The following is a 27843-nucleotide window of genomic DNA, read 5'->3' on the forward strand; positions in this document are numbered from 1 at the left end:
GGCCCGGGCTCGACGGCGCCTGACAGCCACACGCCGGCCGGCCGGCGAGCGAGCAGCCGCGGGGGCGGGGCTCTGCGTGCCGGCACCGGACGTGCCCCGCCGGCTCCTGCGTCACGCTCTGGCGTCACGCTCATGAGTCACCGCCTGTCACCGCCTCGCCACGCCTAAGCCCCCCCCCCCCCCCCCCCCCGGGTTGGGAAAGCGCACCGCGCAGGCGCAGGGCGCAGGGCCGGACCGCATCGCTGCTCGCCGCCGTTAGCTCAGCGCTGTTCAGCGCCGCCTGCCGTAACAGCCGCCCCTCAGCGCGGGGGGCGGGGCTGGGGGGGGTGTCGGCGGGGGGCGTGGCCGGGCGAGGGTAAGAGCGAGGTTCGGCCGCTGCTAAGGAGTGGAGTGTCGGGGCGGGGCTTGCCGGGGGTCCTTCGGGCGTAGGGGAAGTGCACGCGGTAGCGTGATGAGGTCAGACGTCGCGGGCCGGCAGGGGCGGGGCGGCGGTAGAGGCAGCGCGAGGTGGCGGACGAGGAGGGCCGCGGTGGCCGCTCGGGCTATGGCGCACCGTTACCTGCTGCTGGCGCGGGGGAGCTGCCGGCGCCGGGGGCTGCCCGGGGCCCTGCTGCAGCAGCTGCTCTGCGGGAGGGGCCTGCCGGGGGTGAGGCCTAGCCTGGCGCAGGTGAGGGGCGGGGCGCGGGTCCAGCCGGCCGCTCCGCTGCCCGGGAGCGCGGGGGAGGGCGGCGGTGGTGAGGAAGGGTCCCGGTCGCCGTGGTGATGTGCGGGGCGGCCTCACCGCTGCCCGGGGCCCCGGGGCGGGGAGAGGCGCCCTGCTGCCCGGGACCGCGGGCCCTTCGCTGCTCCCCGCGGCCTTCCCCGGCTCGTCTTCACCCCCTTCGGCGGAGGCGGCCCCCGGCCTGCACGGCACCTGCCCTCCCGGGGGGCGAGGGCCGGGGGATGGGCGGGAGCGCGGCGCTTCTTGGCCCGGCGGCAGCAGCCGGACTTCGTGCGGGGGCACACCCGGGCACTGCGGGCTCTTTCGGCTGCAGGAGCGGCCGGGGCAAAGCCCTTCTTGGAGGAGGAGGCGGCACCTGAGAGCTGCTGCTGCTGCCGCCGCACCCCGCCGGGATCGCCGGCTTCCCGGCGGGTTTTCAAGTGCTGTGCCCCGCCTAACCCCAGAGTACCTCCATCGCCTTTTCGGGGGGGTGCGGGGGGCGTGGTGATTCGCGGTGGGTGGGTTTGTGGCTGCCCGCTCGTAGCGTCTGTGTTGTGGCCGAGCGACTCGTTTGGGGTTTGGGCTGCCGGTGAGCGCTACGGTGGTTTACCGGGTGGAGGTGGCAAGTGGCCGGTTGTTGGTGTTCTGGGGTTGCGCGGTGCGGCAGCGTGGGGGTTTGGGCCTGCTGTTCTGGGATGAACTGGTAAGTCGTGACGGCTGGGCGCTCCTTCTCACTGAAATGGTTGAGACCGTCGGCTGCTATGTGTGTTCCCCTCGCTGTCATCCCTGCCGCGGCAATGGCAGGGCTGTGCTACTGCTGGGGAAAAGGGAGGTGCTCAATTCCGGCGTCTTTCACTGGCATCTTGGGCAGGTTGTTTGATTTTTCTGTAGCATATAGTAGAGAGTTATAGTTATGAAGGTTGTCACTGGGATAGTGATAATGATGAGAAGAATATAAATAAGGATGTTAGTAACTTAGTCCTAAGTACGTGTTTGTTTTTAATATTGAATTTGTGTTTTTGTTTGGTCGGTGCTGAACAATACGATAGTAAATTATTAATTACAACAATAAGTGGAACTCTCAGCAGTACTGCTGATCTGTCAGGAAGATAAAACTTGTTTCTGTCAATAAAATTCAATGAGTTCTTAGTTGAAATGGAACAGAAACTGGGAAGAGACCTTTGTGTTCGCTGTAGCATCTGGGTGTGTGTATAGGTAGCAAAACAATTTCTTTTAATTTCTTTTTTGTGAAAGATCAAAAAATACTGATGGCTTTTGGTAAAACAAAATAGGTAGCTTGCATGAAGTTAGATTTCTTTACCACCTTTCTTCTGGTGTTGTAATATTTTGGTTAGATAATTAAGATTTTTAGCTTTATTTTATTAGGTCTGATTTGGAACTTGTTTATGGATAAAACTGTAACCTTGTAACTTCCTTGAATTAATAGATTCTTGACCTTTTGCTTATGTGACTGAGTGGATTTTTCTGTTCTTGCTTTGTGTATCCTCGGTTTAAAAAAAAAAAGATTATGGTTGCAACGTTTTTGTAAAGTCAGTAGTTCTGCTTGTTTAAAATCACCTGTTTTGTTTAACTTTGGAATCACAGGGAAGGCATTTCTTTGGTGTTACAACTCTTAGGTTTATGTTATTCTCGGGTAGTAACACTTTCATTGCATTTGTAAAACAGACTGTGTACTTTAAACTTGCTTATCTTGAGCTTCTATTTTTTAAAAAAAAAAGTCTTGTATTTTTTATATTTTTTTTTAGGGAGGTGTCACAAGGTTTGCCTGAAAAAAAAATTAGATAAGTCTGTTTTGCTTTGTATGCTGTGACAGTTCTTTCATCTCTGACTGAGAGAAGCTGGGCAGACTTTCATGATACATAGCCCAAACGGGCCACTGTGCTCTTTAAGCATCCTGTCTGAATGTGCTTTGTTTGCTTTCCCTCTGCTTAGGCAGTGGGTGTGCTAATACCGGGTAGGCTTGCTGTGGCATTCCCACAGTCCAAAAAAGACCCTAAAAACCCAAACCCAAGCTGTTGTTACCAGTGTAGCATAGGTCTAACAGCTTTTGCATTTGTAGGATGCTGTGGTGAAAGGAAACTGCCTGTTTCGGTAGCTTGACTCACCTAGATCTGTGGGCAGCGTGAAGCGTGCCTCCCAGACTCACTCCGGTGATTTACTGAATGTGCCGTGAAGTCAGTTGTCACTTTTCTCACGAAACGACTTTAAAACACTCAACTCTCTGCGTATTGACAGGTGACTCTGCATTTATTCATGGAATTTAGGATCTGTAGAGACAGTCCAGCAAGAAACCAGTTCTATTATTCAGGTCTGCCCCGAAGTGCTATCTGCTTGCCCTTCTCTCTCTCCTTCACTCCTTCCTCCCGCCCCCCGCCTTCAACCTGATTAAACTATAACTTATTTCTGTAATAAACACATGCTGGCCTAGCTGAGCCAGGCTATTGGATTTGGCTTACTTAAGCTTTTCTTTTAAACATGACCAGTTGTGTTATTTTAGTTGGGGTAAAGGCTGCTGAATATTCTTGTCTCTTTACAAATAAAAAGTAATCTGAGCCTGCAGAAAAAATAACTCCCAAATTTGTGGGTGTTGTAGGAGACCAGTGATATAGGAGAGAAGCCAGTGTTACTGGACATTTCTTTTGAGTTTAATCTGTTGCTGCAACATTCACTACTTGCTTATATTTGAACTACAGATGGGTTGGTCTGTGGCAAGCTCTTTTTATTTTATTGCCTCCACAGATGCATCCTAAAGCTTCTTCTAGGAGCACAGGTACAGTTGCTGATGTTGGAGGCCATAGCATATGGGACCTAATAGCTATCCTCTAGACTAGCTGCTCTGCAGACTCTCTGCACTGCACGTGCTTTTCATTGTCAGTAAAATATCCTCTTGGACTTTCAGTATCAGACTCTAGTCAAAGACATGAAGTGACACAAAACAATGGCTGGATCAAGCAGCCTAAGAATTTTTAGCTCAGTCTGCAGCAAAAGCAAGCAATAAGGATGTTTTGGTATTCCTCTTGGTTCCAGCAGGTTGAAGTAGGTGGCTGCTCGGAATAAGCCTAATGTATTTCATCATTTAATAAGGGGTGGAGGGGGAAACTTCCAGACAGAAGGCTTCAGGAGAGTTAGAATTCAATTAATGATCTGTCAGTATTCCTAGGGTAGTCTTAGCATGTAGTCTGGTCTCCTACAAGTTTGTTGAATATGCAAAAATAGGTTGTCTACGACTGTTGTAACTTGTCAATAACAAAATTCCTGTGGAGATTCTAACACTGATCTTTCCTTCACAAATGTAGTCCTAGAGGTGTTAATCCTAGATGGATGTTTGCTGTTTTGCATGGATACCTTGAGTCATGTTTTCAGGACCTGTTCTTTTCTGATTTGGAGTTGTTTTGTTGGTTTTTTTACCATTTCTCTGGCTTTTCAGGTAAATAACCTCTGATCAAAGAGAACAGAAGGAGATTGAGTGCCTCTGTGGGGCAGAAGGGAATGGAGGCAGAAAGAAAGTCGGCTTGTGGGGACATCTTGACATGAATAATCTTTTTTTTTTTTCTTAGAAGTGCTGGGGAAGTTTAGAAAGTTTGCTCTGGTTTTAAGTATTTGGTTATAATACCAAAAGTTTTCTTAAGAATGAGTAATTTTAAATATTTCTATTTCCTGCATTGCACATAAATGGTGAATAACAGTAAACAATTAGGCTTAGAACAAGGTGTGATAGATTGAGTTTGTTGTGTTTTTATACTGATCTTTAGCTACATAGGGGTTTAAGTCTGCTTTTTGAACTGGCATTCCTCCTTTGTGTTGGTTTTTTAGCTGGATGGAAGCATTGTCTGCCATATCCCTTTCTTTTGGATTCAAGCAGATCTTTCCTATTCAGAAGTTGGAGGTTCTTAACTGTTTGGGAAAAGTGCAGTTCTTTAACAAAACACAGTTCAGTACGATGTGGATCATGCTTTACAATCACAGTTAGTGTTGCACTTGGGTGTCATTCAGCTGGTGTTATGAAGTATTTCCCATAGGATCAGTGTGTAGGTGTGTAATGTTCATAGCTTGTAGTGCTTCCTGCTTGATTTTTCTCTTTTAATAAAGAATATTATGTTTGTATGTAAGCTGAAGTTTTGCTCTTAACGAATGGAATAAAAATTTCCTTGCTGTAGAAATTACCCATTTGATGGACTTTTCCTTTTCCATTGTCTTGTGCTCTGATCCACAGCAGTTACTATGAAGTCTGTTCTGAAGTCTGTTGTAAAGTAATGTCTGACTTGTTGCAGTTCAGGACTACCAGAGAGCTTCTTGTGGCACCTTCTTGTTGGTTTATATTTATTTTTCATCTTTCAGTTCCGTGAAACAGTTACCGCTGGAGTTACTACTGACAGAAGCACTGTCTTGGCAAGTGTAATTGCTGCTTGCAGAAGGCTCTTCTCTCAGCCTCCTAAAGGTGATTATAACTTTGATCAGTGAAGTGAAGCAGACTGCATTCCTTGCTGAGGACTGCACTTGTGTGCCATTTAGGTTTATGGTCTGTGGGGAAGTTAAGTTCTTGTGCTAGCCAGCCGTTAATCTGGAACGTGGATTTATGGGATTTTTAGGAGCTATTTAAAAGTTTGATATTTTCTTGTCAACAGTAGTAGATTTATTTATGGGAACCTGGTAGATCTCTTCAACAAACAGACAAGAACAAAACCATTTTTGCAATCTTTATGTTGCTAGTTTCTTTGCTGTTGTAGATGTTCAGCTTGTGACTACTGAAGTGTAATGACAGAACTGTAAACTAAAAAACAATGAGCTCTTTAACTCTTTCTTAATAGGATTTGAAAAATATTTTCCCAATGGCAAGAAAGCTAATGGAACTAAAGGTACAGCTGGAGAAACAAAAGGTACAAAAAGCTGCTTGATTTCAGTTCTTTGTGGAATGTGTATTCACTAAACTAGAGTTTAGCATAACATTTGGGTGCAAGATTATTCTAAGCATTTTGTTGGGGGTTTGGAGCTGGGGATCAGTGGGGGTTTTTGTGGGGTTTTGGGGGCTGTGGGTGGGTTGGTTTTGGGTCTTTTTTTTTAAAAAAAAAAAACCACCACCACAAGCTCTAAGTAACATCTTTTTCCCCCCGTATTCACCCCTCTAGTCATACTATGGTCATCTTTGGGTGGGTTTGGGGGTTTTTTGTTTGTTTTTCATGGAAGATGTTTCTGTACCATATTAGTTTAAAAGTGCAAATTGATATATTTTTATTAAATGTTATTTTGCATTCATATTGTGTAAATCTTCTGGAATAATGTTTATTTTCTCTTACGCTTCTGTTGGAATGCTGTCCTTTAAATTCTTGTTTTACTGTTTCCTATTAGCTGACATTAGTCAATGCATTCAGAGATTTTCTGAGTGTAGTTCTTGGCGTTTCCTAGAGTGAGCTAAAATACTCATCTGATTGTATGGAATAACCAGAGTTGTCATGCTGGGTGAGGATCCAGAGCCAGCTCTTTAGCTGGGACCAACCACATCGCCTGCTGCTTGAAAGAGTAGTGGCAGTGCTCCAAGGAGCCTTGTCTTTACAAGGAGAGGGGGGAATCTGGAAATTAACAGCTGCTCCATTGTATCAGAAATCTAGATAACACGTCCTCCATGGAGGAGGAGAGGCAGCAACCCTGGGAGTCTCTTATCTCAGCAGCAATAGGAGCAGCAGTTTTCCTTCCACTAGGCCTTGAGTGGTAAAATTGTGTCATGCTGAGATGCCCGAACTACTCTTTCAAGAGCTAGGCTTGGAAGGAGCGTGTGCTGGTGTTGCGCTCCGTCCCATCCTCTTGGGTATGTTGACATGCGACATTATGCTGTGCCATGTGGGCACCTTGTGAGTTGGATGAGTAGAAGAATGGTTAAGATGAACTCCTCAGCTGTAGTTTCTGCTACTGGGTTGTGCTTGTCTCTAGCATATTAAAAAGAACACCAACCTGTGATATCAATAAACCCTGAGCTTTAAGATGACCATAGTATGACTGGAGGGGTGAATACGGGGGGAAAAAGATGTTACTTAGAGCTTGTGGTGGTGGTTTTTTTTTAAAAAAAAAAGACCCAAAACCAACCCACCCACAGCCCCCAAAACCCCACAAAAACCCCCACTGATCCCCAGCTCCAAACCCCCAACAAAATGCTTAGAATAATCTTGCACGTCTTGTATTAGTGTGGTAGTAATAAATTTCATATAGTCCATAACAAGTTTCTTTTATATTTGGGACATTTTTTAGTTCTTGATGCCCAAGTGTCATCAGTTACACAATTAACAGACCTCTCTTCTGATCAGAACTGTATGAGGTAGATGTGTGTCTACCAGTTAATGGGCTGTATATCTGTTTTTCTATGGAAATGCAGTTTCTCCTATCCTCTAATTATTGTACCATTGCAAACTAGTTCATTTTTCAGAATGACTCTTTAATTTTGGAACTAATAAAAAATAGTGTGAGATTGGTATAAGGTGTAAAGATGTATTTTTTTATGTTTTATTTTTGTTAGAAGCAAAGCAAGCCAGTGCCCGACAGCCTAGTGGGACTAGTAGTGGAGGAGGTGGCAGTGGTGGAAAAAAAGGTGGCAAGAAAGAAGAAACTAACTGGTGGACCAGATTACAAAAGGTCTTGACTTTAAAGTGTCTTTATGGTACTAACTGTCTTGTCCCCATGAAATAACCTGGTGTGTCTTTTGCTTTTTAGGGCCGTATTCTGATTGCCTAAATCCTCCTTAAGCCTCTTGTGCCTAGTGTTTCATAGTAACTGGCTCTAGGTGGCTCCACACTCAATGTGTTTCATAAACAACTTCAGAGTATTTACCTTCAGAGGCATCTAACTCTGGTTCAGGAAATTTAATGGAGTTTTAAGCCATATGAATATAGTTGCTAGTAGTCGGTATTGTTATAGTGGAGCCTCAGGCCTTTAAAGGTTTTGTATTTTGTTTTAGAGTGTTGGTTTCTAGAACTTGCTGACTACACAATGCTACTTAAATGTAGTTTACTGTTAGCCATTCTGACCTTAATGGAATACTCATATAAGTTTCTTTTCAAAATTTCTATTTATTATCATTAGCTGTAGCACAAAGATGATAGCATCTGGCAGTACAAGAATATTCTTGTGACTTTACTTAGGGGGCATGATTTTTTCCTCATTCCTGGGTTTTTCCTGTTCTGTCTCTTTTTTTTTTGTTGTTGTTTTTTTCTTCCTTTATTTTTGTAGGTCTTGCATGTAGTTCTGGAAGGCAGGGAAAATTGTTGTAGAAGAGAGAAAGGTCATATGACAGATGGCAAAACTTTTTTTATATAAGTAGCTCATAAATCAAAACTGATTACTATTTGTAAAACACTTAGAAGATTTTCTATTAACTTTCTATTAATTCCTCAGAAGTTACTGAAGTGTGTTCGTACAATGGAATACAGCTTTGTTTGACATTCCCCTGGTAACCTTGAGGGCAGGGGATAGAAGCTGCAAATAGATAGCTGTTTGTTGTGTTCTTATACACTAAAACCTTTTTCCTCCATTTCCTAGGGTGACATTCCATGGGATGTCAGGGAGTTCCGGATGTACGTAGTGGGAAGTTCTTTTTTCTGGACGATGGTTGTATATTACTTCTTCTTCAGGGTCCCTGGGAGAGAAATCACCTGGAAAGACTTTGTCAATAACTACCTTTCTAAAGGAGTGGTGAGTAGTGAGGGGAATTGAAATGGAAAATCAGTGTGCTGAAGATGCTAATTTCTGCCTCCCCACTTAGCTTGTACACGTGTATCTGTGGAGCGAGAACTGGCTCAAGAGTCACTTTTGAGGCAGAAGGGGATCAGCCTTCATCTTAGTCTGTTCCTTGGTCTGATGTTCTGGATGGCTGTATGAAAACTTGTCAGTTCAAGAGGAGAGGGAATGGGCAGTTCAGGGCAGAACTTCTTGGCTGGCTAGCTCATGTTGATGCTGGTTTGAAGCGAAGTGCAGCCACAGTCTCCTCAGCATATGATCTTATAGTACAGATAAGCTGAGCTAATGGCTTAAGCAGACACATAAGCTGCCTGCAGAAGAAATTTGTTTCTAACCTTAAACCCTTCCTTGAACCCACCCCCCCAAAAAAAAAGTGTCCTGCTTGTTTCATGCCTTAAATCAGCTCCTCAGGGAGTCTGCAGAGCAGCAGTGTGAACAGAAAGGTGGGTCTGGGGAATTGAAAAATCCCTTCCAAGGACAGTAGATTGGCATATGTTGTAAAATAGCCTCCTTGATTTGTTTTCTCCTCTCTTATTTCTTTCCTTCCTACCTGGAGCTGTTACTGGAGCAATCAATTTTATCATCGGTGTCCTATCTCTGTGTAGAACTTGGCAGCTTTCCACACTTGGAGTAGTAGGTTGGTGAAGCCCTGAAGTTCAGGAGATCGAGTGTCTTACCCAGGCCTTTTCCACTTCAGGAGGCACTGGTTCTTGGCTCTGTTACCTCCCTGTTAGTAGCTTCACCTGCAGGTTAGGAAAACATTGGCTTGCTTCCCCTTCTAGGTTGCAGACCTGGCATTTTGTGTTAACAGCATGCTTCCTACCCCTCCATTACTTTGGTAAAGTGCTAAACAGGTGGTTTCCTGCCTTTCTTTATCTTACTGATCTATGCAGAGCTGCTCTGTACCCTTCTCCCCTTCTGCCCAGACTGTGTCTTACAGTCCTGTTCTTAATTGACAATTATCTGTACATCTTGTGAAAAAACCTCACCGATTATATTTGTCATGAAGCAGTAAGACATTAGCTCAGTAAAAAGATTAATTTAGCTTGTACTTTAGTTATAGTGAACGAAGCTTGAACCCTTGTTGCAGAAAAGTGTTATGAAAGTGGGTTGTTACAAAGGCCCAGGAGAGCTGGTTTTGTGCAAGATGTAATCTGGATATTAACATGAGCTGAATATGTAGCTATGAAATGGTGTTGGTTGCCATAGTAGGGGCGGGTTAATGGGGTGAAGACATCAGCACTACTGGGGTTACACACTTTTTGAAACAAAGATGTTCAGGTAGTGTTTCATGAAGTCTGGCTAGATCTAGAGTGACTTCTTAGCTCATGTTTTACTTCAGCTCTGCCAGAAATGGCCACATGTCATGAGTTCAGGGGAACAACCCTACTAGCCTGTCTACAGTTCAGGCCCAAGTTGTAGAACCATGGCTAGTTTAGAATTCTTTAAAGATGCTGAAACCAGTTAGGAAGAAAAAATGGTAAGAAACTTCAGTTGCTTTCTGAAGAGACACTGTCAAATTCAAGAAACTAACCATTTGAGACTTCTAGGAAAACAAAAATGCTTAATAGTATATATCTGCAAACCTGCAGCTCAGTTCTTGATTTTAGTTTGTATGGTATCTGTTATATCAACTAAATTCTTCATCTAATTGATGTTACTGTGTTTAATATGGTAGCACAAGGAAGTCTTTTATATTGGGAAAAACAATTGTAAGAGCAAAGTGAAGTTTTCCCTCATTCTCTTCAATTTGGTTTGGTTTGTTTTGGAAGCTACTACAAGAGTTTGGAGTCATGTGGTCTCTTGCTTTTGGTGTTTGACCGTTGAAATAGTTAAGTATTGTTTAACTATTTCACTGTACCTGTGATTTGAGCTGAGGTGTGCATTTGGAGCTCTCCTTGAAAAAGGATATGAGGTCATAGTTTCAATCTAAATTTTAATGTGCCAGTGTTCCTTGCTTACTGGTTACGTACGTGATTCTTCATGCCATTCCTGATGGCAAACTGTAGATTGTGGAACCGTTCTACATCATAATCTACAACATGAATTTTAGTCTCCTTACTGGAAAACGGAACAGGTTCATATTTGGTATATGTAGCTCTTAGCTGTGATGGAAGTGCTGTGACTGTACACTTGGACACATCACAAGTTTTGTTCTTTCCTCCTACAGGTTGACAGACTGGAAGTGGTGAACAAGCGCTTTGTTAGAGTGATCTTTGTGTCGGGACAGTCTCCTCATGAATGGGTAATGCTTTTAGTACATATGTGTGAGACATTAGAAACAGCAAAGCAATCTTTTTAGGTACAGTTTGGTGCAGAAAACTTGGTCTGGAGCATTAATAATCGCTTAATACAAAACATGTTTTCTGCCTTACTGTTACATTATCCTACATTGTGTGTGTTTCACTTCACTTACCTGTGGCAAAACAATTGATACAGTAATCTTAAAGCTATGGCAAGTAGTTCCTTTCCAGCACCATGCTCTTAATACAAATACACAAAAAACAGTAAGAGTGAGAAACTGCTGAAGGTTCTGTATTTCTAACTGCTGTTTTCCATCTGCTCAAGAAACCCTCAGACTTAACCATATGTGCTTTTGGATCTTTTCTGTTCCAGACTCCTTTTAGCCAGTTATTTAAAAAACAAACGAGAAGCTTCGTCAGGTTACCTTTTCCTGGGTGGTAGTGGTTTTTTAGCTGACTTTCTGAAACAAGGTCTGCAAGTCCCTCCGGGATAGTGAAATCTGCAGCAATTACCCCATCAGTGGGTTTCAGTGTGACTTATTTATACACCTACTCTTTAGCCCACATACCACCAGTTGCCTTAGTTTCTCAATCAGCTAATACTTAGGGCTAGTCTTTTTTTTTTTTCTTTTCATTATTAGGGTAAGTAAGGGCAAGTCATGGTGCAGAAAGGGAGATTTCCTTGAAAAAAATCATCTCAACATTGAAAGTAAAGTCTGGATTTTTTTTTTTCTGGTGTATGATATAAGTTCATGCTGTCTTTTGTGAAGACAGCTAACTTTAAAGTTAGTATGGACTCCAAAAGTAGAGAATTGCCTTTGTAACCAGAAAAGCTGAGACCTTAAGGTGAAACAGTAAGTTGTATGGCTGTTGTGTTTGCTGGTTCAGTGCTGTGTATTATTCTGACTGCATAGCTCCCTCCTAAAGATCTGTTTACCTACTCTCCTTGCATTTGTTCATGGAGAAACTGCCAGGATTTCATTCTCTTTAAAGCACCCCAAAACTATTTGGTGTATGATTTCCGTAGAAGCAATGGCAGATACAGTGTAGTCAGGCTGGTAGGCCTTAGATTTATTAGGTGCATCTTACATCAGTTGCACACTTTACAAGGCAACTTAAGCTCTGTTTTGGTCTGAATCTGTTGAGAATTGCTTGTGTGCATGTTAGAAGAAGTAGGCTTGTAATGAAGCTGAAATGAGATAGGGCACTTTGTGGTGATCTCTGCTTTTTTTTCTAGCAGTACGTCTGGTTTAATATCGGTAGTGTGGACACTTTTGAACGGAATCTTGAAACTGTGCAGCAAGATCTGGGAATAGAGGTGGAGAACAGATTGCCTGTAGTCTACTCAACAGAGAGTGATGGGTAAGAAGTTGCTTTAAAAAGAAGTCTCTTGATAAAAATGGTTGTCTTTACAGTAGGAAAGTTGAGCTGTCTTAACATGCACCTTGTGCTTCACTAGGTGGCAGTATTATCAGAGTAACAGTTGTCTTGATTTTATTTTTCAGTGTTAACTGTAAGAGGAGCTGTTCAGTACTTTGTGTAGAAATCCATATCCTCTTACCCTAAATATAGCTTCTGGTTACATAAATGTTTCTGTTTACAATTAGTCCTTCCTTCATTTAAGCCCTTCCTCCAAGTGACTTGGACTAGAGCAGAGTCAGCCAGGCACAGCTGTAAAGCTCCAGGGATGGCACTCGTGCAGATTTTTTGGACGGACAAAATATGGCCTAGAACTACAGCATATTGACTGAGATACAGCAGGCACCCATTTTGGCCTGTGAACTTGGCAGAAGTCAAATTCTGTGGCCTTGCAGAAAGGCAAGAAATCTATGATTAAGTAAATCACACTTTCCTGCCTGTTAGCAGGAGCTGGAAGATGCATCATGCTTTCAATATCTAAGTTGTTTAAAAAAAAAATAGTACTGACATTGAATTTATGGCATGTTGCATCCCCAATAGGGAATAGTGACTCCAGTACTAGATGTATGCTTTGTATTTGTCTTATGTAGCTGAGTTTTATTCACCTGGGCTTCAGAAGAGACTAGATATGGTGTTCTGAATGGCTTAGACAGGTGTAATCTTTTATCCCGAGAACTGATTTCTTTTTGATCCAAGTCAGCAGTTTGAATATTACTCCTGCTGGTGTCTGTGAAATAGGTTTAATACCATCAAGAAATTAAACTTTGGCTGTAGTAGCTCATATTACTAATGAAAAAGGCTCATTTGCTGCCTCTTGTGTTTTCATTCTTGATACTGTGGGGGGTGTTTCAGTTTTGGGGGATGGAGGGGAAAGTTTTGTTTATTTCTGCAGCATGTCATACCAAGCTGCTGCTGCCTGTTTGTTGTGCTGGCGACAGGAAAATGGTAGCCTTAACTCTGGCCTGTCCTGCAACTTCAGATAGAGGTTTTCTGTTCCCTGTTCTACAAACTGTCTCTGCCTCATTTCTCTGTCTAATGAGGCATGCTCTTAAGGACGGTCCACAAATAAACCTGTGGAGCCCTTATTTAAACAAACCTGGAAAAAAAGAGTGGACAGGGCAATGTGGTGCTTGTCAGCCTGCGGCTTCTCACAACAGACTGGGAAAAGTATGGCAGCTCTTCAGCATCACACAAATGATGTGCTTGCTGAATGCCTCTTTCTGACCACAGTCTCTCTGGTCCTTTCCTCCTCAGTGTCTGTTCTCTGTAGAACACATTGCTTGTAGCTTCTTGCTGTGCCTCAGAAATGCCGCAGGAAACAGGAGACAGCAGCAGCTCTGTGCTCAGGGTGCTGCTGGTACCTGCTGGATCAGGATCTGCTGAATACTGTAGGGCAGGGAAAATCCTCCTGTTCCTCTTCATCTCAGAAACATGGCCTATCAGTGAAGCCTGGAAATCCTGTGCTCACCTATGGGTGTGCTTCTTTTCAGCATTTTGTTTTTTGCTGATTTTTGACAGAACCTCTTGTGAGCTGTTTCTTGAAGGTCTTACCACAGACCGTGAAGGATAATGAGCAATGAGTAATCAAAAAAAAAAACAACCCACCCCCCCAAAAAAACCCAAACAAAACCAGCAAAACAAAAAAAAAAAACCCTAACCAACAAACCAAAAACCTGCAGCCATTAGAAAGGGAAATAGAGACATTGAAAGAAGAAATGGATCAAGACCTAAGGGGATAAGATATTTTGGAGAAACTTCTGCCTGAAGTTGCAGCATACACCAGTTACATGCTACTTAATACTATTCTTTTGACAACATAACCTTTTGCTTAAAGTTGTCCTGTGAATTTACCTTTGAAGGGCACATAAAATGAGCTGCTTCTGTTCACTAGGTAATGCAGTTTTCCTCTATAAAACTCATCAGTATCACTTGATGATGTGTTTGGTTAAAAAACAAAAAATAACAAAACAACCCCCAAAACTGTCATGTGTTAAACATCAAGTGTAGAAACGTGTTACCATCTAAGATTTTTAATTTACATTTTTCCAGGGTCATCAGGGGAGGAGGATGGGCAATGAAAAATTGCTTCCAACTCTTCCTTTAATTATAGTTATAAGAGGCTTTTTGACCTGTTTGGCTTCTGTAATTCAGAATCTTTTTTTTTGTTCTCAAGTGCATTTTGGATATTTCCCAATCTGAACAACTTGCAAAAATGTAAACATTACAAGTTAATAGTGTTTGTCCTGAATTTGGACGAGTTGTATGCAGTAATGGATTTTTGTAATATATGTGGTTTTCTGCTTCATTTTGGTTTTTTCCACAGATCATTCCTCCTGAGTTTGCTGCCTACAATCCTGATTATTGGTTCTTTACTGTACACATTAAGAAGAGGTCCTGCAGGCTTAGGTCGAGCAGGGCGTGGAATGGGTGGACTCTTCAGTGTGGGTGAAACCACAGCCAAAGTCCTTAAGGATGAAATTGATGTGAAATTCAAAGATGTAGCTGGCTGTGAGGAGGCCAAATTAGAGATAATGGAGTTTGTTAACTTTCTGAAAAATCCCAAACAATATGAGGATCTGGGAGCAAAAATTCCAAAGGTAAGGAGATGGTGACTGAGCAGATAAAGACTTTCTTCTTTTGGTAGTCCTCAGTATTCTAAACTGGACTGGGAATGTTTGCATATGCGATGCTTTCCAGCTTCTTTCTTCTCGCAGTCAGAAAAAAGGAATAGGCATTAAGTGCCAGAAGTCTAACTGTGGTGCCAGAAGATTTGCCTAGTGGAATATTTGGCCTGTTCACAAGGGTCAGAAATGACACCTAGCATGTGTCACTGTTGTAGGTGACTGTTACAGAGTTGTCACTTGGCTGTGTTGGTGGGGGAGCCCATCTATGACATACTTCTTTTTATACGTCAGTCAAAGAAAACACCATTCCTGTAAATCTAAGACAGCATGGCAATGTTGTAGCTATTTTTCTTTCCTGTTGCTGGTTTAAATGAGATGAACTTTCAGTTTGTTTCCTTGCACAATTCTGGCTGTGGTTGAAGACAAGCCAGTGGACTCAACATCGTAACATGTAGATCTTAAGTAAGGTGTTTCCTAGGCTTATAGTATGTTTTTTTCCATGAAGAAAACATACCTGTTTCTCTTGCAGGGGGCAATTCTGACAGGTCCTCCAGGTACTGGGAAAACACTTCTGGCTAAAGCCACAGCTGGAGAAGCTAATGTACCATTTATCACAGTCAATGGCTCGGAGTTCTTAGAGATGTTTGTTGGTGTGGGTCCAGCTCGAGTAAGTCTTTGGCTTTGCTCTTTTGTTTCAGTATTGGTTGTCGAAAGCACATGGTCAAGTTTGGAAGGCGAACAGTTTGATAGCTGAAGTTCATTCATCCATGCAGATTAATTACAAGTGATGCCAATGCTTGTCTAAACACAAGAATCATAGATGTGTCTTTCATAAGAGGAACTAATGCAGTTCAGTGTCTGGTTGCAGGCCATTGGGACCTTAAGTAAGGGTTTACCTCTCTGCAGGACCTTAAGAAAATAGAACCAAACTCTCCAAGCTCTGCTCTGAAGTAAATTTACTAGCTGGGTCAGAAATATGTAGCTCATCTAACTACTGCTATGGGAATGTCTCCTCCTGCTCTAAATCATTCCTGTTCCTTTGAAGAACTTCATTCTCTTTACGGTGTCAAACTCTTAGATACAAACAGTTGTCTGGGACACACAAATGAGCTTCTGATTGAAATAGGAGTCCGAGGGTCATGGAGCTAATGATTGATTTCTGGAGATTAGGTGATTTAAATAGGTAAATATATCTGTAACATATTTTTGCGGTCTTTTGCCTTAAGTCTCTTAGTAGCTTGTTAAAAACATATTAAGTGGAAGGAGTTGGTTCTGTTCCAGTACATCCATTTTTATTTTCTTTATTACAACTACATTTCAAACATTCAGTTTTAAATCTATCTTCTCCTGTCTAGGAAGGAAGAACACTTAAATCTGCTGAAAAATATTCTATAAACAAGTTACTTACAATATTTTACAAATGAAGCAGGTAACACAAAAAATAACGTTCCTCATAATGTCCAAAATTTATACTCAATTTCCCACAGCTCATACCTTCACCAAACCCCAACCATCTTGTCTTAAGCCTTAAAAAGTATATTGCAGGGTGACACACTTTTGGAAGACTCAGATTTGTTTGATGCAAATTCTGTGAACAGACTTAAGGAGGCGTACCGTGGTTTTCACTGGTGTTTGAAAGCTAATTCTGCTAGCATGGAATGGGAATGCTTTAGGGTGTTGATTTGAACTTGAAATTTGATGGGGAATGGAGGTTACCAGGTACATATGGAGTTTTCTGTCATGTGAAAATTCACAGGAAAACTCATTTTGATTCAGTTCTCTGAAGCCCTGAAAAGCTGCAGCTTTCACATGCAATAGAGGTTAGCAGGTAAACTTACCAAGATTTGATCCTTAGTTTGCCCTGCTGTGTGTGTGTATGCCTCTTGCAGGCCTGGGGGTCTTTCAATGGTCTTTTGCTGGTAATATAGGTGTGAAAGGATCTGTCAAGCCAGGTAATTTTGGGTCTCCTGAGAAGAGAAAAGGGAAGGGGTGGGGGACACATGTAGGTAGGCACAGAACTGGGAACTGAGAATAAGGACAGCTGTTCAGAAGGTGAAATGCAGAAGCTAGTTGGGACTGGAGGCTTCAATAGGGAGATGGAGAGACACTGGCAATGTGTAAGGGAATTGGCAAAAGGAGCTGCTATGGAGGGGAGAGGGTAGAGACAGGGAGTGGGAAATAGATGCAGAAATGCCTAACAGTAAAAAAAAACCCATGAATGGTGACTGGAAGAAGTGGCTGTTTGAAACCTAGAGGGTGTGGAGATAGTGATCATGAATGTAGAGGGAGTGGGAGTTGAAAAAAGGGAGCATGCAGTGCAGAAGGGACTTGACCAAGAAACAGTAAGAAAATAAATGGATCCATATTCTCTGGGAAAGTATTAGATACCATGAAATAATAACGGTACTCAAACTGCATTGTCATTAGCTGTCAATACATACCTGAAATGCCCCAAAGTGAAGTGTCTTAACCTTTCCCTGCTGGTCAATGCAGATGATTATCAGCTTCTACTACCAAGGGAAGTCTGGCATAACAGTGCAGCTTTGGCTCTGAATCGAGGTTTCAACACAATTGATAATTTCTGATGCCTGTAGAAAATAACATGAGAGAGTGTTTCCATTTCATTTCCTATGGATTGAGTAAATAAGTTGTTAATGATGCTAAATTGATTCTTTGTGAATTAGGAAATGCTAGAAATACATCTGCTTACACAGCCTTGCTACCTTTGATGGTTTTCTTAGTGTATATGCATTATGGTAATTTTTAGTTCCGTTGCTTCTGAAAATTAGTTGTGTATTTCTGGGTCTCTGTCTCTTTCCAATCAAAGGATAGTTCACTTTGAGCATCTGACACTTTTTCTTGTTTATCACGTTCCTTCATGCTTTATTGATTGCACTTTTTTCAAATTCTGTTTAGAAATTGGAGTAACTTTCAGTAGTAGACCACACTGTCCAAAATTTGCATCTTTTCACATCTTCTGTACAGTGTTTGTCATCAGAGAAGCCGTTTCTAATTGCATCTCATGTACAAAGTAGTAAAGCTCTGAGCTTCACTCCCACTCGGGTCAAAATTCTTCCATAAATTTTCATTTCCTGTTGTCTCTAGTTTGATTCCTCAGTTGTAGATCTGTTAACTCGGTGAGCTGCTTTGAATGAGGTCCTTCAGATGCATTTGCACGTAGAGGAGCATGGTAATGTTGCATCTGAAAGCCCGTTGCATTGTGCTGTAACTATGGCACAGTAGAAGTTGATAGGTAATATCTTTAATTATCTGAAAGTCCAAAAAAAAGTCCACTATTTGATTCGGCCGTAGCCATTTTTCCAGACTTCTGAAAGTTAATTTGGTTTCCAAATAGATATTTGGAGGTGAATTGAGGTTTTTCTAGCCCATGTAACGGAGAGACAGGATGGCTAAGAGTAGGTATTTACAACAGCATATTGTTAGAGTATGATGGTAAGCACTTGTAAGTAAGCCTTAAGTTCACTGTAGGAGCTACATCACCCGTTCTAACTGCAGAAAAACTTAAAAGATTTTATTTCCTTGGTGTGAAGAACTACTGTGTCGTACCATGCCCCTTCACATTCCAGTTCTGCTTGTAATACTGTGCATTAGAGAGCTTAAAAGAGAAATCTTGCTTTAAGTCTCTGAAGTTTGAAGGCTTTTAGAGCTGAAGTTGAGGATATATTTCAGTTATTCAGAAAAAGTGGTTATTTCTTAAGGCTTTTAAGTTGTTTAAATTTCTTAACTTATGGATTGAGAAAGGGTTTGTCTGCCTGTGGGCCTCCACATCAGTGGTTCTTGCTACAGTGTAACTTAGCATTGCCTGGAGGCTCTGGAGTCTTTCTTAACAACCATACTGGGTTCTAGTGGTACTGTCACCGGTGTACCTCTTCCCCTCCCTCCCACCCACCCCCTCGACTCGAGCAATGACAGATGAATCTGATGTACCTTCTGTTCTCCTATTAAGGTTAGAGACTTATTTGCTCTTGCTCGTAAAAATGCCCCGTGCATTCTCTTCATTGATGAAATAGATGCAGTAGGAAGAAAGAGGGGAAGGGGCAACTTTGGAGGACAAAGTGAACAAGAGAACACACTCAATCAGCTTCTGGTAGAAATGGATGGTAAGTATTTAACTTCTAATACTACGCTATAATAGCCAGAATAGGGGAAAGAACTAATACACTTACTGAGTTAACTAATTTGTTAACCAAGATTCTAGCTTAAATGTGAATTGAGTGTGTTTCCATGCTTCATAAATGAAGAATGGTGACTTGTTTTGCTGCAGCCTGATGTCTTGCTAAAATTCATTCAGAAGAAAGAACCATTGTTCTGCGTCTTTGTCAAAGTAGAACAGGCAAAAAAAATTCTTTGCATGAGACCAGTCTGTCCATGAAAAAAACCCAACCAGCTAGCCATGCTGGTTCTGCAGTTTCCTGAGCAGTTAATCTATTACTGCGTTTGAAGATAAAGCAGGATTTGGTATAGTACTTCACAAAGCAGAGCCCAAGGCCGTTTTTTGTTTGTTGTGAAAAGCTGAACAATACTCTAATAAATGGAAGCATTTTCAGCTTTAAGATCATTTGTTCAAACTGTCAGTTCTTATGTAGCCCTGTAAAGTCTTTATTTCTATTTTATTTTTTTTTCATGGAAACTGTTTTTACACAGATTTTCTCTTTATTACATTTCTTCAACAGGATTTAATACAACCACAAATGTAGTCATTTTGGCAGGTACTAACAGGCCAGATATTTTAGACCCTGCTCTAATGAGGCCAGGACGCTTTGACAGACAGATTTACATTGGTAAGTTGTATCTGCTTTGCTGTATATTTCTATGTTTGCAGAATACCACTGAAATCGCTGCAGCTACCTACATGTGTAACTCCCTTGCACACATTGAATTAGAATATGTATATATGTGAAAAGTAAAACTGTACTCTTTAATCTTAAAGGACCCCCAGATATAAAAGGAAGAGCATCTATTTTCAAAGTTCACCTCAGACCTCTGAAATTAGACACTGTCTTAAATAAAGACAACCTAGCAAGAAAACTTGCATCACTAACACCTGGTTTTTCTGGTAAGTGACTCCTAATGCCACTGTTCTTGTGTACTTACTGTACAAGCTGTAGATATTTTATCTCCCTGCTACTTCTGGTTTTCTTGCACCTGATCTTCTGGATGGCACTCTGAATTGATTTTATTTACTGGTGCAGCATGAAATTGTCTTTGCCTGTCTAAGCAAGTAGGAGATTTCTGAGGGACTTAAGCTTTGTCTGCATCAATGAAGGTGTCATACCAAATGGCAGTTTCTTCTGCTTCAGCAAAAGCAATCCAGAGATTTCTCATTGCTATCCCTCATGTGTGTATGCTTCCTTTTAACACATTTTGAATTCTTTGAACACTACTAGAAACCTGTCTTTTGTGGAGTTTGTGTGCCCATTCTGTAGGGAGATTTCTGTTTCTGGATGTAAATTCTCCCTGGAAAATGTACTGTAACCTGATGTTGCATTGGGAATGGATGTGGAAACTTTTATTACTGGATTGTAATTTAATCCGTGTAAAACCTGTTTTGAGCAGTAGTTGAATTCTTTGCTGTTTTGTGGCCTATATAAAACTGTGTTTGAGGTCTGATTGTCAACGTTTCTGGCAATTGCAGTGATGTTTAAACTGAGTTATCTCAATAGCATTGATGCAAATAATGTTATCAAGTAGTGGATGGCTTGAAGCCAGTAATGTGAAAGGATATCCTCTGGAGATACATCAAGGTCTGAGCTGTACTGGATCCATATGTAGGAGATTTATTCTGCTAAATATACACTAATCTAAGTATAGTGTGTTGCAGACAGAAAACTTACAGAAGGCAGGATATATCAGACAAGTACTTGCTGGTAATGGGCTCTGTTTGGTAGCTGTCTACCCAAGAGAAAAATCCTAAAGCATACTGTATTTAAATGTATTTAATATCGTGTATTTAAATATCTCCTAAATAATTATGCTATGTGCAATGAACTGTTTCAGAGAGCATTACCTTTAATTTTCAAGCTCTATGGGAATCTATAGAAATCTACTTCTAGATAACCTTATCTTTACGCTAGACTGAGAGAAAAGTGTTGAAAATGATCAGTAGTTCATGTCTTCTCTGCTTTTAGGTGCTGATATTGCTAATGTTTGTAATGAAGCTGCTTTAATTGCTGCAAGGCATCTCTCAGATGCTATAAACCAAAAGCATTTTGAGCAAGCAATTGAAAGAGTTATTGGAGGTACGTGAATCGCAAAAATTCTCCAAAATTGTAATAATGACAGGCAACTTCCTCTTTTGTGTTTTTTTTTTTTTAATATATAGAAAGCCACACTTTGAATCTTTCTGCTGTACTTCAAGGTTATTCTTTTTTCTCTCCTACACACACTTGAGACTTAGAAAAGAAATATCCTGTCTATATTGCTGACTTCTGTAATGGAGAAAGGGGTAGGGAGAGAAATTTCATCAGGAAGCTTTTCTGATTTCTTCAAACTGGCAAGAGGAGTAGCTGTTTGGATTTAGCAATGCTTTTAACTGCTGTTAGCCTGGAATAGTCTAGAAAACTATTTGATTTTTAAAGTGCAAATGTTTTATTTAAATGTTTAAATATTCTTAACAACTTACACTTTGAAACTAGAAAAATTGAGGACAGGGTTATAGTAAAACCTGGAAGGTACACATTTATAGAACTTGCAAGTTTTGGTTTTGAGGTTGGTTGTTGGGTTTTTAATTTTTTTTCAGTAGATTGTATACATGGCATCTAAGTATTGCCCAGCGTCTTTCTAAATGAGAGAAGGGATTTCAGTGGACAAAGGCATGTCTGAAACGACTAATCAGATTTCTTTCCTAAAGGTTTGGAAAAGAAAACTCAAGTACTGCAGCCAGAGGAGAAAAAGACAGTAGCATATCATGAGGCAGGGCATGCAGTTGCAGGATGGTTTTTGGAACATGCTGACCCACTCTTAAAGGTAAAGGAAACTCATTTGAACTGGTAATTGAACAGTAACATGGACAGCATCTCTTTCTTTTCTTCATAACACCCCACCCATCCCCCCAATCTTGCAAGAGCAGTAAAATATGTAATCTTGCAAAAGATAGTGTAAGTGTGTAAATTTTAGAGTACTTTTTAGTTCACTTGTAGCTTTCTTAACGGTTTCTGACGTAGCTGTTACAGGGTTTGTACTATAAACGTCCTTGGAAAGTGAAAGGGGCCGGGTCTTCCCATAAGCCTGCCTGCCTTGATAGCTGCATTTTCTCTGAGGCTTTTAGCACAGCTCAGTGGTTTGTTAATCTTGCCACATTATGCAGGTAGTCATCTAGAGGCTGATCTTTAGTTGCAGTTTGCTTTTTGGATGTGCAGCTTGATGAGTCAAAGATAAAGGAAAAAGCACCCAATCTCCCAAACTTGCTGTAACAGTCATAGTTTTGCTTGGCTGTGTTCTTAATCTCGTCTGACATTCAATCTTAAAATTCACCTGGTATGATTTGCTGCTGGAAGGAAGGACATCAATAAACGTGGAAACTCCTCCAGCTGTTCAGAATACTAAAGATGCAGAAATACTATGTCTGTTACAGAATACTTAAAGCCCAGCGCATAACTCTAAAAGAACTGTGGATTTTCATTAAAAGATCTAAAAAATACCGTACAGGTTTTGGAAAAGAGATGACAGTGGTCTTACCTTTCTTTTCCAGATATTCTAGTAGTTGTTATCCCAGTTTAGAGCTAGGCAGGGCTTTTAAATCACAATGGGGGCAAAACTGTAAATGGAAATAATGTCCGAATTAAACTTCAAGGGTGAGAATGTGTAGGTTGTGGTATTAAAAATTAAGTCAGACCAAAGAATGCTTTATGGTTTTTAACACTATTTAGTTCTAGCATTCTGTTAATTTTGATTGTAGGTATCTATTATCCCACGTGGTAAAGGACTGGGTTATGCTCAGTATTTACCCAAAGAACAGTATCTTTACACCAAAGAGCAGCTATTTGACAGAATGTGCATGACTCTGGGAGGACGTGTGTCTGAGCAGATCTTCTTTGGAAGAATTACAACTGGTGCCCAGGATGACTTGAAGAAGGTGACCCAGAGTGCCTATGCTCAGGTATGTGCTTAAGTGAGACTTTTTTTTCCCTTACAGTTTTCTTCTCTACTGCCTAACACTAATGTTTTGAAAGGGTGCAGTTGGATCAGGTCTGTGCCTCAAAAGCCGAGTTTCAAAAATACGATATTAATAAACATGCTGTTGTATAGAGATGCTGATGACTCAGTATTTTTATTATAGTCTTAAAACAGGAGTCCATGCACTAGGCTTTGATTACCATCCTACACCTGCCTGCAGGAACATCTGTGCTGCTGTTGGGTTCAAACACCTGTGGAGATTGTATACTTTGTAAATGGAGTTTAGTGCACAGATTTGATCACCTGATCCTGCTTTTACAATTGCCCAGTTTGTCTAACTAAATCCAGAAAGCCTTGTATTTAAGCACTATTTGCTGTCATTTAAGGCTGCTAAAATTGAGACTGGTTTGTTTGTATCGTATTAACTAGTGTAGATGAGTAATTTGAAATCCTATCAGTGTAATGACTCACCGAGCATGGCTGTGTTACACACGGGTGCTTCATTCCATTTTTTGCATCCACACAACAGATGTCATAAGACACTCACAAGGTGAGCAAGAGAGACATTCTGAAGTACGCTGCTCTTCCCCTGCACAGCACTTACCCCCCCGCCCCCAAACCACCTCTGCTTCCTAGTCTGTGTTGTGCCTCTTGTTGCCTCAGTTCTGGAAGTAAATGTGTAATGGAATCCCATTAGTGTTAACTTTATGGGATTTTCAGTGACTCTTGTTCAACTTTAAATTAAAAAATGTTTAAGTATTGACTTTTGTTGACATTAACCAGACATATTGTCTCCAGAGAGAACTAGGGGCTTAAATAAAAGTATTAACCTGGCTCCTTAAGAAGGTTTCCAAGATGCTTGCCCTAATGCTGAGATCTCAGAGTTCTGACTACTCTCACACCTATATTCATCTTGCAAGGCCAGGCAGAGAAGCGCCACTTCAGTAGCCATCAGATTGGTACTGGCTGTGGAGTGAGTACATACGTAGCTGTCTGAACTTAGCGCCTCGGCTGGAGTAAAATGCTGCTTAAAACATCTGCATTTGGCAACCAGAGGAGCCTTTCAGTAATGAGTCAAGAAAGATAAGAATCATTTTCACCTTTGTAGGGGAGTGTCTTGGGCTGGTGTATAGCATATGATAGGACAAAATCTTAAGACCCTTGACTTTAATCCTTAAGTCAAATTAACTTACCAGTATGGGTGAGTGGAATATGCTTGACTTTGGAAGCATTTTGAATTGGAAAAAGGCTTATGTTTCTGGTAAAGGAAAAGAGTTTTACTGCTTAATGAGGCTAAAGTGCTTTTCTGTAATCTTAATATTTAAACAGAGCATTATGTACATCACAGGTAACCACCTTTAAATGGTGGTATTTGTGGCCTTCAATCATTAAAAAGAAATATGTGAAATATATCAACTAAGGTACTTGAGCTTAGGCAGACTTGAGTTTTCAGGGGAGGGTTGGTTTTAGAGGAAAAGATTGTCATAGTGAAATCAATTTCTCCTTTTAGTTTTGTTTACCATATTTTACATCAAGATAGCCTAAAATCTTACTATCTCTCCTTTGTTTGATTCTCCCCCCCTGCCCCTTTTTTCTTTTTTTCTTCAGATTGTTCAGTTTGGTATGAATGAAAAAGTAGGGCAGATTTCCTTTGATCTCCCTCGTCAAGGAGACATGGTATTAGAGAAACCTTACAGTGAGGCAACTGCCAGATTGATAGATGAAGAAGTACGGTCGCTAATTCACATTGCTTATGACAGGACACTAAGTCTTCTGACGGAGAAGAAAGCAGAAGTGGAGAAGGTGAGCATTACAGTACTTTTAGCTGTCAAGTTCTAGCTGGTAAGCCAGAGCCTGAATTGAACTGAATAGATTAAAAAATAGTGACACTGTAAGCATATGAGGAAGCTTGCTCAAAAACTATTTGATGTAATCTTGAGAGTGTGTCACAAGACTTAGTTGTGTTGGAACACCTCTGAGGTTCTCATGAATGTGATTCAACATCCCTCTCCCCTTATGTGGTCAATAGTCATTTGGAAAGCTGGAGGGAAGAGTCTGCCTAGTAAAGTAGGCTTTAGCAGGTGTACTAGACAGGTATGAAGCTTAAAAAACCCAAACACGAAATACCAGGATTCCAAGTGATTAGTCCAAAAGAAGCTCTCTGAGAAGGGAAGTACATATAACTTCCTTTCTCTGAATTCCTTTTAAACATTAAAAGTATCTTTCTACCATCTTCCTTCCCTGCCCGCTGCTGCTTGTCATCTGCCTCACTGCAGCTGCAGTTACCCTGGTGCGTATTCTCTTCCTCCAGGCCAGAAAGCCTGACACATCAAAAGGCTGGTTTTCCAGGGTAGGCATGTGAGAGGCCTGCTGGCAGAAGGCAGGTTTGTTGGGGTTCAGTTAGTGGCCATGCAGTAGGTCGCCATCCCAAAAAATACCCCTGAACATGGTTTGTGGTGGACAGTGTGCTCACTGACCCTGGAAGGTAACAAGCTACACTTGTGCAGCATTGTACGTGGTGGTATTTTATGGTGCTCTTAGTTTATAACCTAACAGCAGCCCTGTTGAACTATCTGGTTTGATTTAATCTGTAGCTTAATATCTTGCATCAGGAGCCTTGTGGCAGCAGCAAAGGGCTGCTGTTCTGAACAACGATAACAGCAACAGTGGCCTGTAGGGAGGGCACTTTGCCAAATCTTAAAAGTAGGATTAAAGTAGTATTTTTCTCCCTTGTGAGCATTTAGGTAGCAAAAATCATGTATTAAGTGAACTCTGAGCGACCTGTTTTTTCTGTCAATATTAAACAGTTCTGAATTTGGTGCCAAACTGCCTTAAACTCTTCCAAAGAAGAGCCAACTTAGGTATTTTAGATGTGTGACATCACTTACTGCTATTCCAGGTTGCCCTACGACTACTAGAGAAAGAAGTGCTTGATAAAAGTGACATGATAGACTTGCTTGGCCCAAGACCATTCACAGAGAAGTCTACTTACGAAGAATTCGTTGAAGGGACAGGCAGTCTGGATGAGGATACTTCACTACCAGAAGGCCTTAAAGACTGGAACAAAGAGCGTGAAAAAGATAAAGAGGAGACAGCAGATGAACAGGTTGCTAGGCAGATCAGAGGAGGGATGCCATTTTAACTGCAAAGCGTGTGGTGATGTTGACTTGCACTCTGGAAGAGAAACAAACTCACCTAGTTTGTACTTCAAAACAAAAAAAAATATTTATTCAACCAAACTGTATTAGGGATGGGTGGAAGAGTAATCTCTTATGATGAGATAAGGATATTCTGCTCCCAGTTTACATATGTGATATCATCAGTTCACTGGTAAAAGATGATCATCCTTAATCTATCAACTGAAGAAACGTACGTTGGATTTGAGCTGCAGTGGAATGCCCGAACTGAGCCTCTCAAGCTTTGAAACCGTTCAGATTCATGCACAAACTTTGTGGCACTCATCTTTTTTTTTTGTTAATTTTTTTAATTGTATGTAAGCTTACAAAAATTAGGGGTTTTGATTATTCATCTGAAGTGTACCTGTACATGACCTGTTTCCAAAAAAAATCAAACAAAATGCATTGTTGAATGCTTAGCCAAAAGTCTGGTCTTACAAAGTACTAGCTTTGCAGAACAATTGGCTCTTTCATCTGATCCTTTCCCCCCTCCACTTCTTGTTTTGATTTTAGAAAGAGTTTGTCTACAGAGAACTGCCTTGTAAGGTGACAGTGAAACTGGACACCCACTTAAATATCTCAAAATGTACTCGTGGTTCGGTGTCTTTAAGTCTGAAACTCAGTTTGGCTCCTGCAGTTTTATTAGTCAGTTTTTTACAGAGTTCTGTAAGATATTGAACATAATGAATGTGTTGTGTAAATACAGTTTGAGTCAATAAAATCAGTACTTTTCTGAACAAAGCTTGTCTTTTTTGTTGCTGATTTCTTGGTATAGAATTCAGAGCAATAAAAAAAACTTCCTCTTAAGTGTAAGATTTTGTTAAATTAGGGTAGCAAAGCTGTGCTCACAAATGCCAAACCCAGAGGTGCTAAATCAGATTGCCAGTTTCATATTGGTTTGCTTAACCTAAAGCTGTTTTTTTTCCTCTGCCTACTTGAAAACAGTTGTTTTGGTATAGTAGTCTGCTTGTCTGCTGCATGCTGAGGATTTATTAGAGAGGAGAATTCAGCTGTTCAAAAGTGAAGTGAAGGTCTCCCTATCCCAGAAGAAGAAAGGGAAGCATGGTTGGGGGTGGGGTGATGGTTAAGTGGGGAAGGAGAGCCAAGCTTCTCTGCTGGATAACACATGCTTTAAGGCTTATGACGGAGAGGACAGGTTAAGGGAATAACTAGTGACCGATTCTACCTGTATGTTGCAATGTACTGGAAAGCAGCAGGATGAAAAGTGAAAAAGTCTCAAAGGTAAGACACAAGTTCTTTGCTTGAGTTATTTGAAGTAAATTTTTAATGGGAATTATTCTTTTGGTTTTTTGGTTTTTTCCGTTTGTGATGATGCTGTTGCTATCTCTGTTGCCTGGCTTTACAGTGAAGAGGAACAAGGGAAACAGTAAATAGAGCAATTCAGGGCATTTGTAGTTGTTAAACAACACTTCTGTGTATCCCTGGATTCGTTGGAATGAATGGTAAACAAGAAAGCATCCTGAATAAAACTAAACTTCATGTCCTTTATTATTGGAGTCAAAGTTTAGAATTATTTATTGCACTAGTAAACTTGTTTTCTAAAACAAATCTTGCACACATGGTGAAGTAGCAACTGATTTCTGGGCACATGCCCCAGCACTGTACCTTACTCGTGTTCTGTGTTGATGCCTTGTTCTGTTTCCCCCCTGCTCTATTCAGCTGAACAATTCTTGTTTGGAATAGGCCAGTTGTAGCCAGGGCTGAGGATATGTGCTTATGTCATAAAGGTTGAGATTCTGCATTTCTTCATTTATTATGTAAAAAACCAAACAAACCAACCC

At 41.3% G+C, this 27843-nt stretch overlaps 1 protein-coding gene across 2 annotated transcripts; it reads left to right on the top strand.

Moving 5' to 3' along the window:
• Window positions 1-544: 544 nt before the first annotated feature.
• On the top strand, window positions 545-26776 carry AFG3L2 (AFG3 like matrix AAA peptidase subunit 2). Of its 2 annotated transcripts, none has more exons than XM_086472555.1 (17): window positions 545-667; window positions 5060-5159; window positions 5530-5598; window positions 7227-7342; window positions 8246-8398; window positions 10614-10688; window positions 11924-12048; window positions 14429-14702; window positions 15259-15396; window positions 18697-18850; window positions 19424-19531; window positions 19681-19806; window positions 20879-20989; window positions 21601-21716; window positions 22648-22848; window positions 24474-24668; window positions 25765-26776. In XM_086472555.1, the coding sequence occupies exons 1-17, from the start codon at window positions 545-547 to the stop codon at window positions 26005-26007; spliced, it is 2427 nt and encodes an 808-aa protein (XP_086328681.1). In that variant the 3' UTR covers window positions 26008-26776. The 2 variants fall into 2 exon arrangements, with proteins under 2 accessions (XP_086328681.1, XP_086328682.1); XM_086472556.1 differs by having other exon boundaries at window positions 11927-12048.
• The last annotated feature ends 1067 nt before the right edge of the window (window positions 26777-27843 follow it).

The sequence above is a fragment of the Leptosomus discolor genome, chromosome 13 (assembly GCF_034619465.1).
Source record: "Leptosomus discolor isolate bLepDis1 chromosome 13, bLepDis1.hap2, whole genome shotgun sequence".
NCBI classification, from domain to species: domain Eukaryota; kingdom Metazoa; phylum Chordata; class Aves; order Leptosomiformes; family Leptosomidae; genus Leptosomus; species Leptosomus discolor.

Excerpts from the sequence above, each read along its gene's own strand:
- AFG3L2 (XM_086472555.1), top strand. The coding sequence starts at position 545 with ATGGCGCACCGTTACCTGCTGCTGGCGCGGGGGAGCTGCCGGCGCCGG. Across the intron at positions 8,399-10,613 it reads ACTACCTTTCTAAAGGAGTG|GTTGACAGACTGGAAGTGGT; the intron begins GTGAGTAGTGAG and ends TTCCTCCTACAG. Across the intron at positions 19,807-20,878 it reads ACTAACACCTGGTTTTTCTG|GTGCTGATATTGCTAATGTT; the intron begins GTAAGTGACTCC and ends CTCTGCTTTTAG.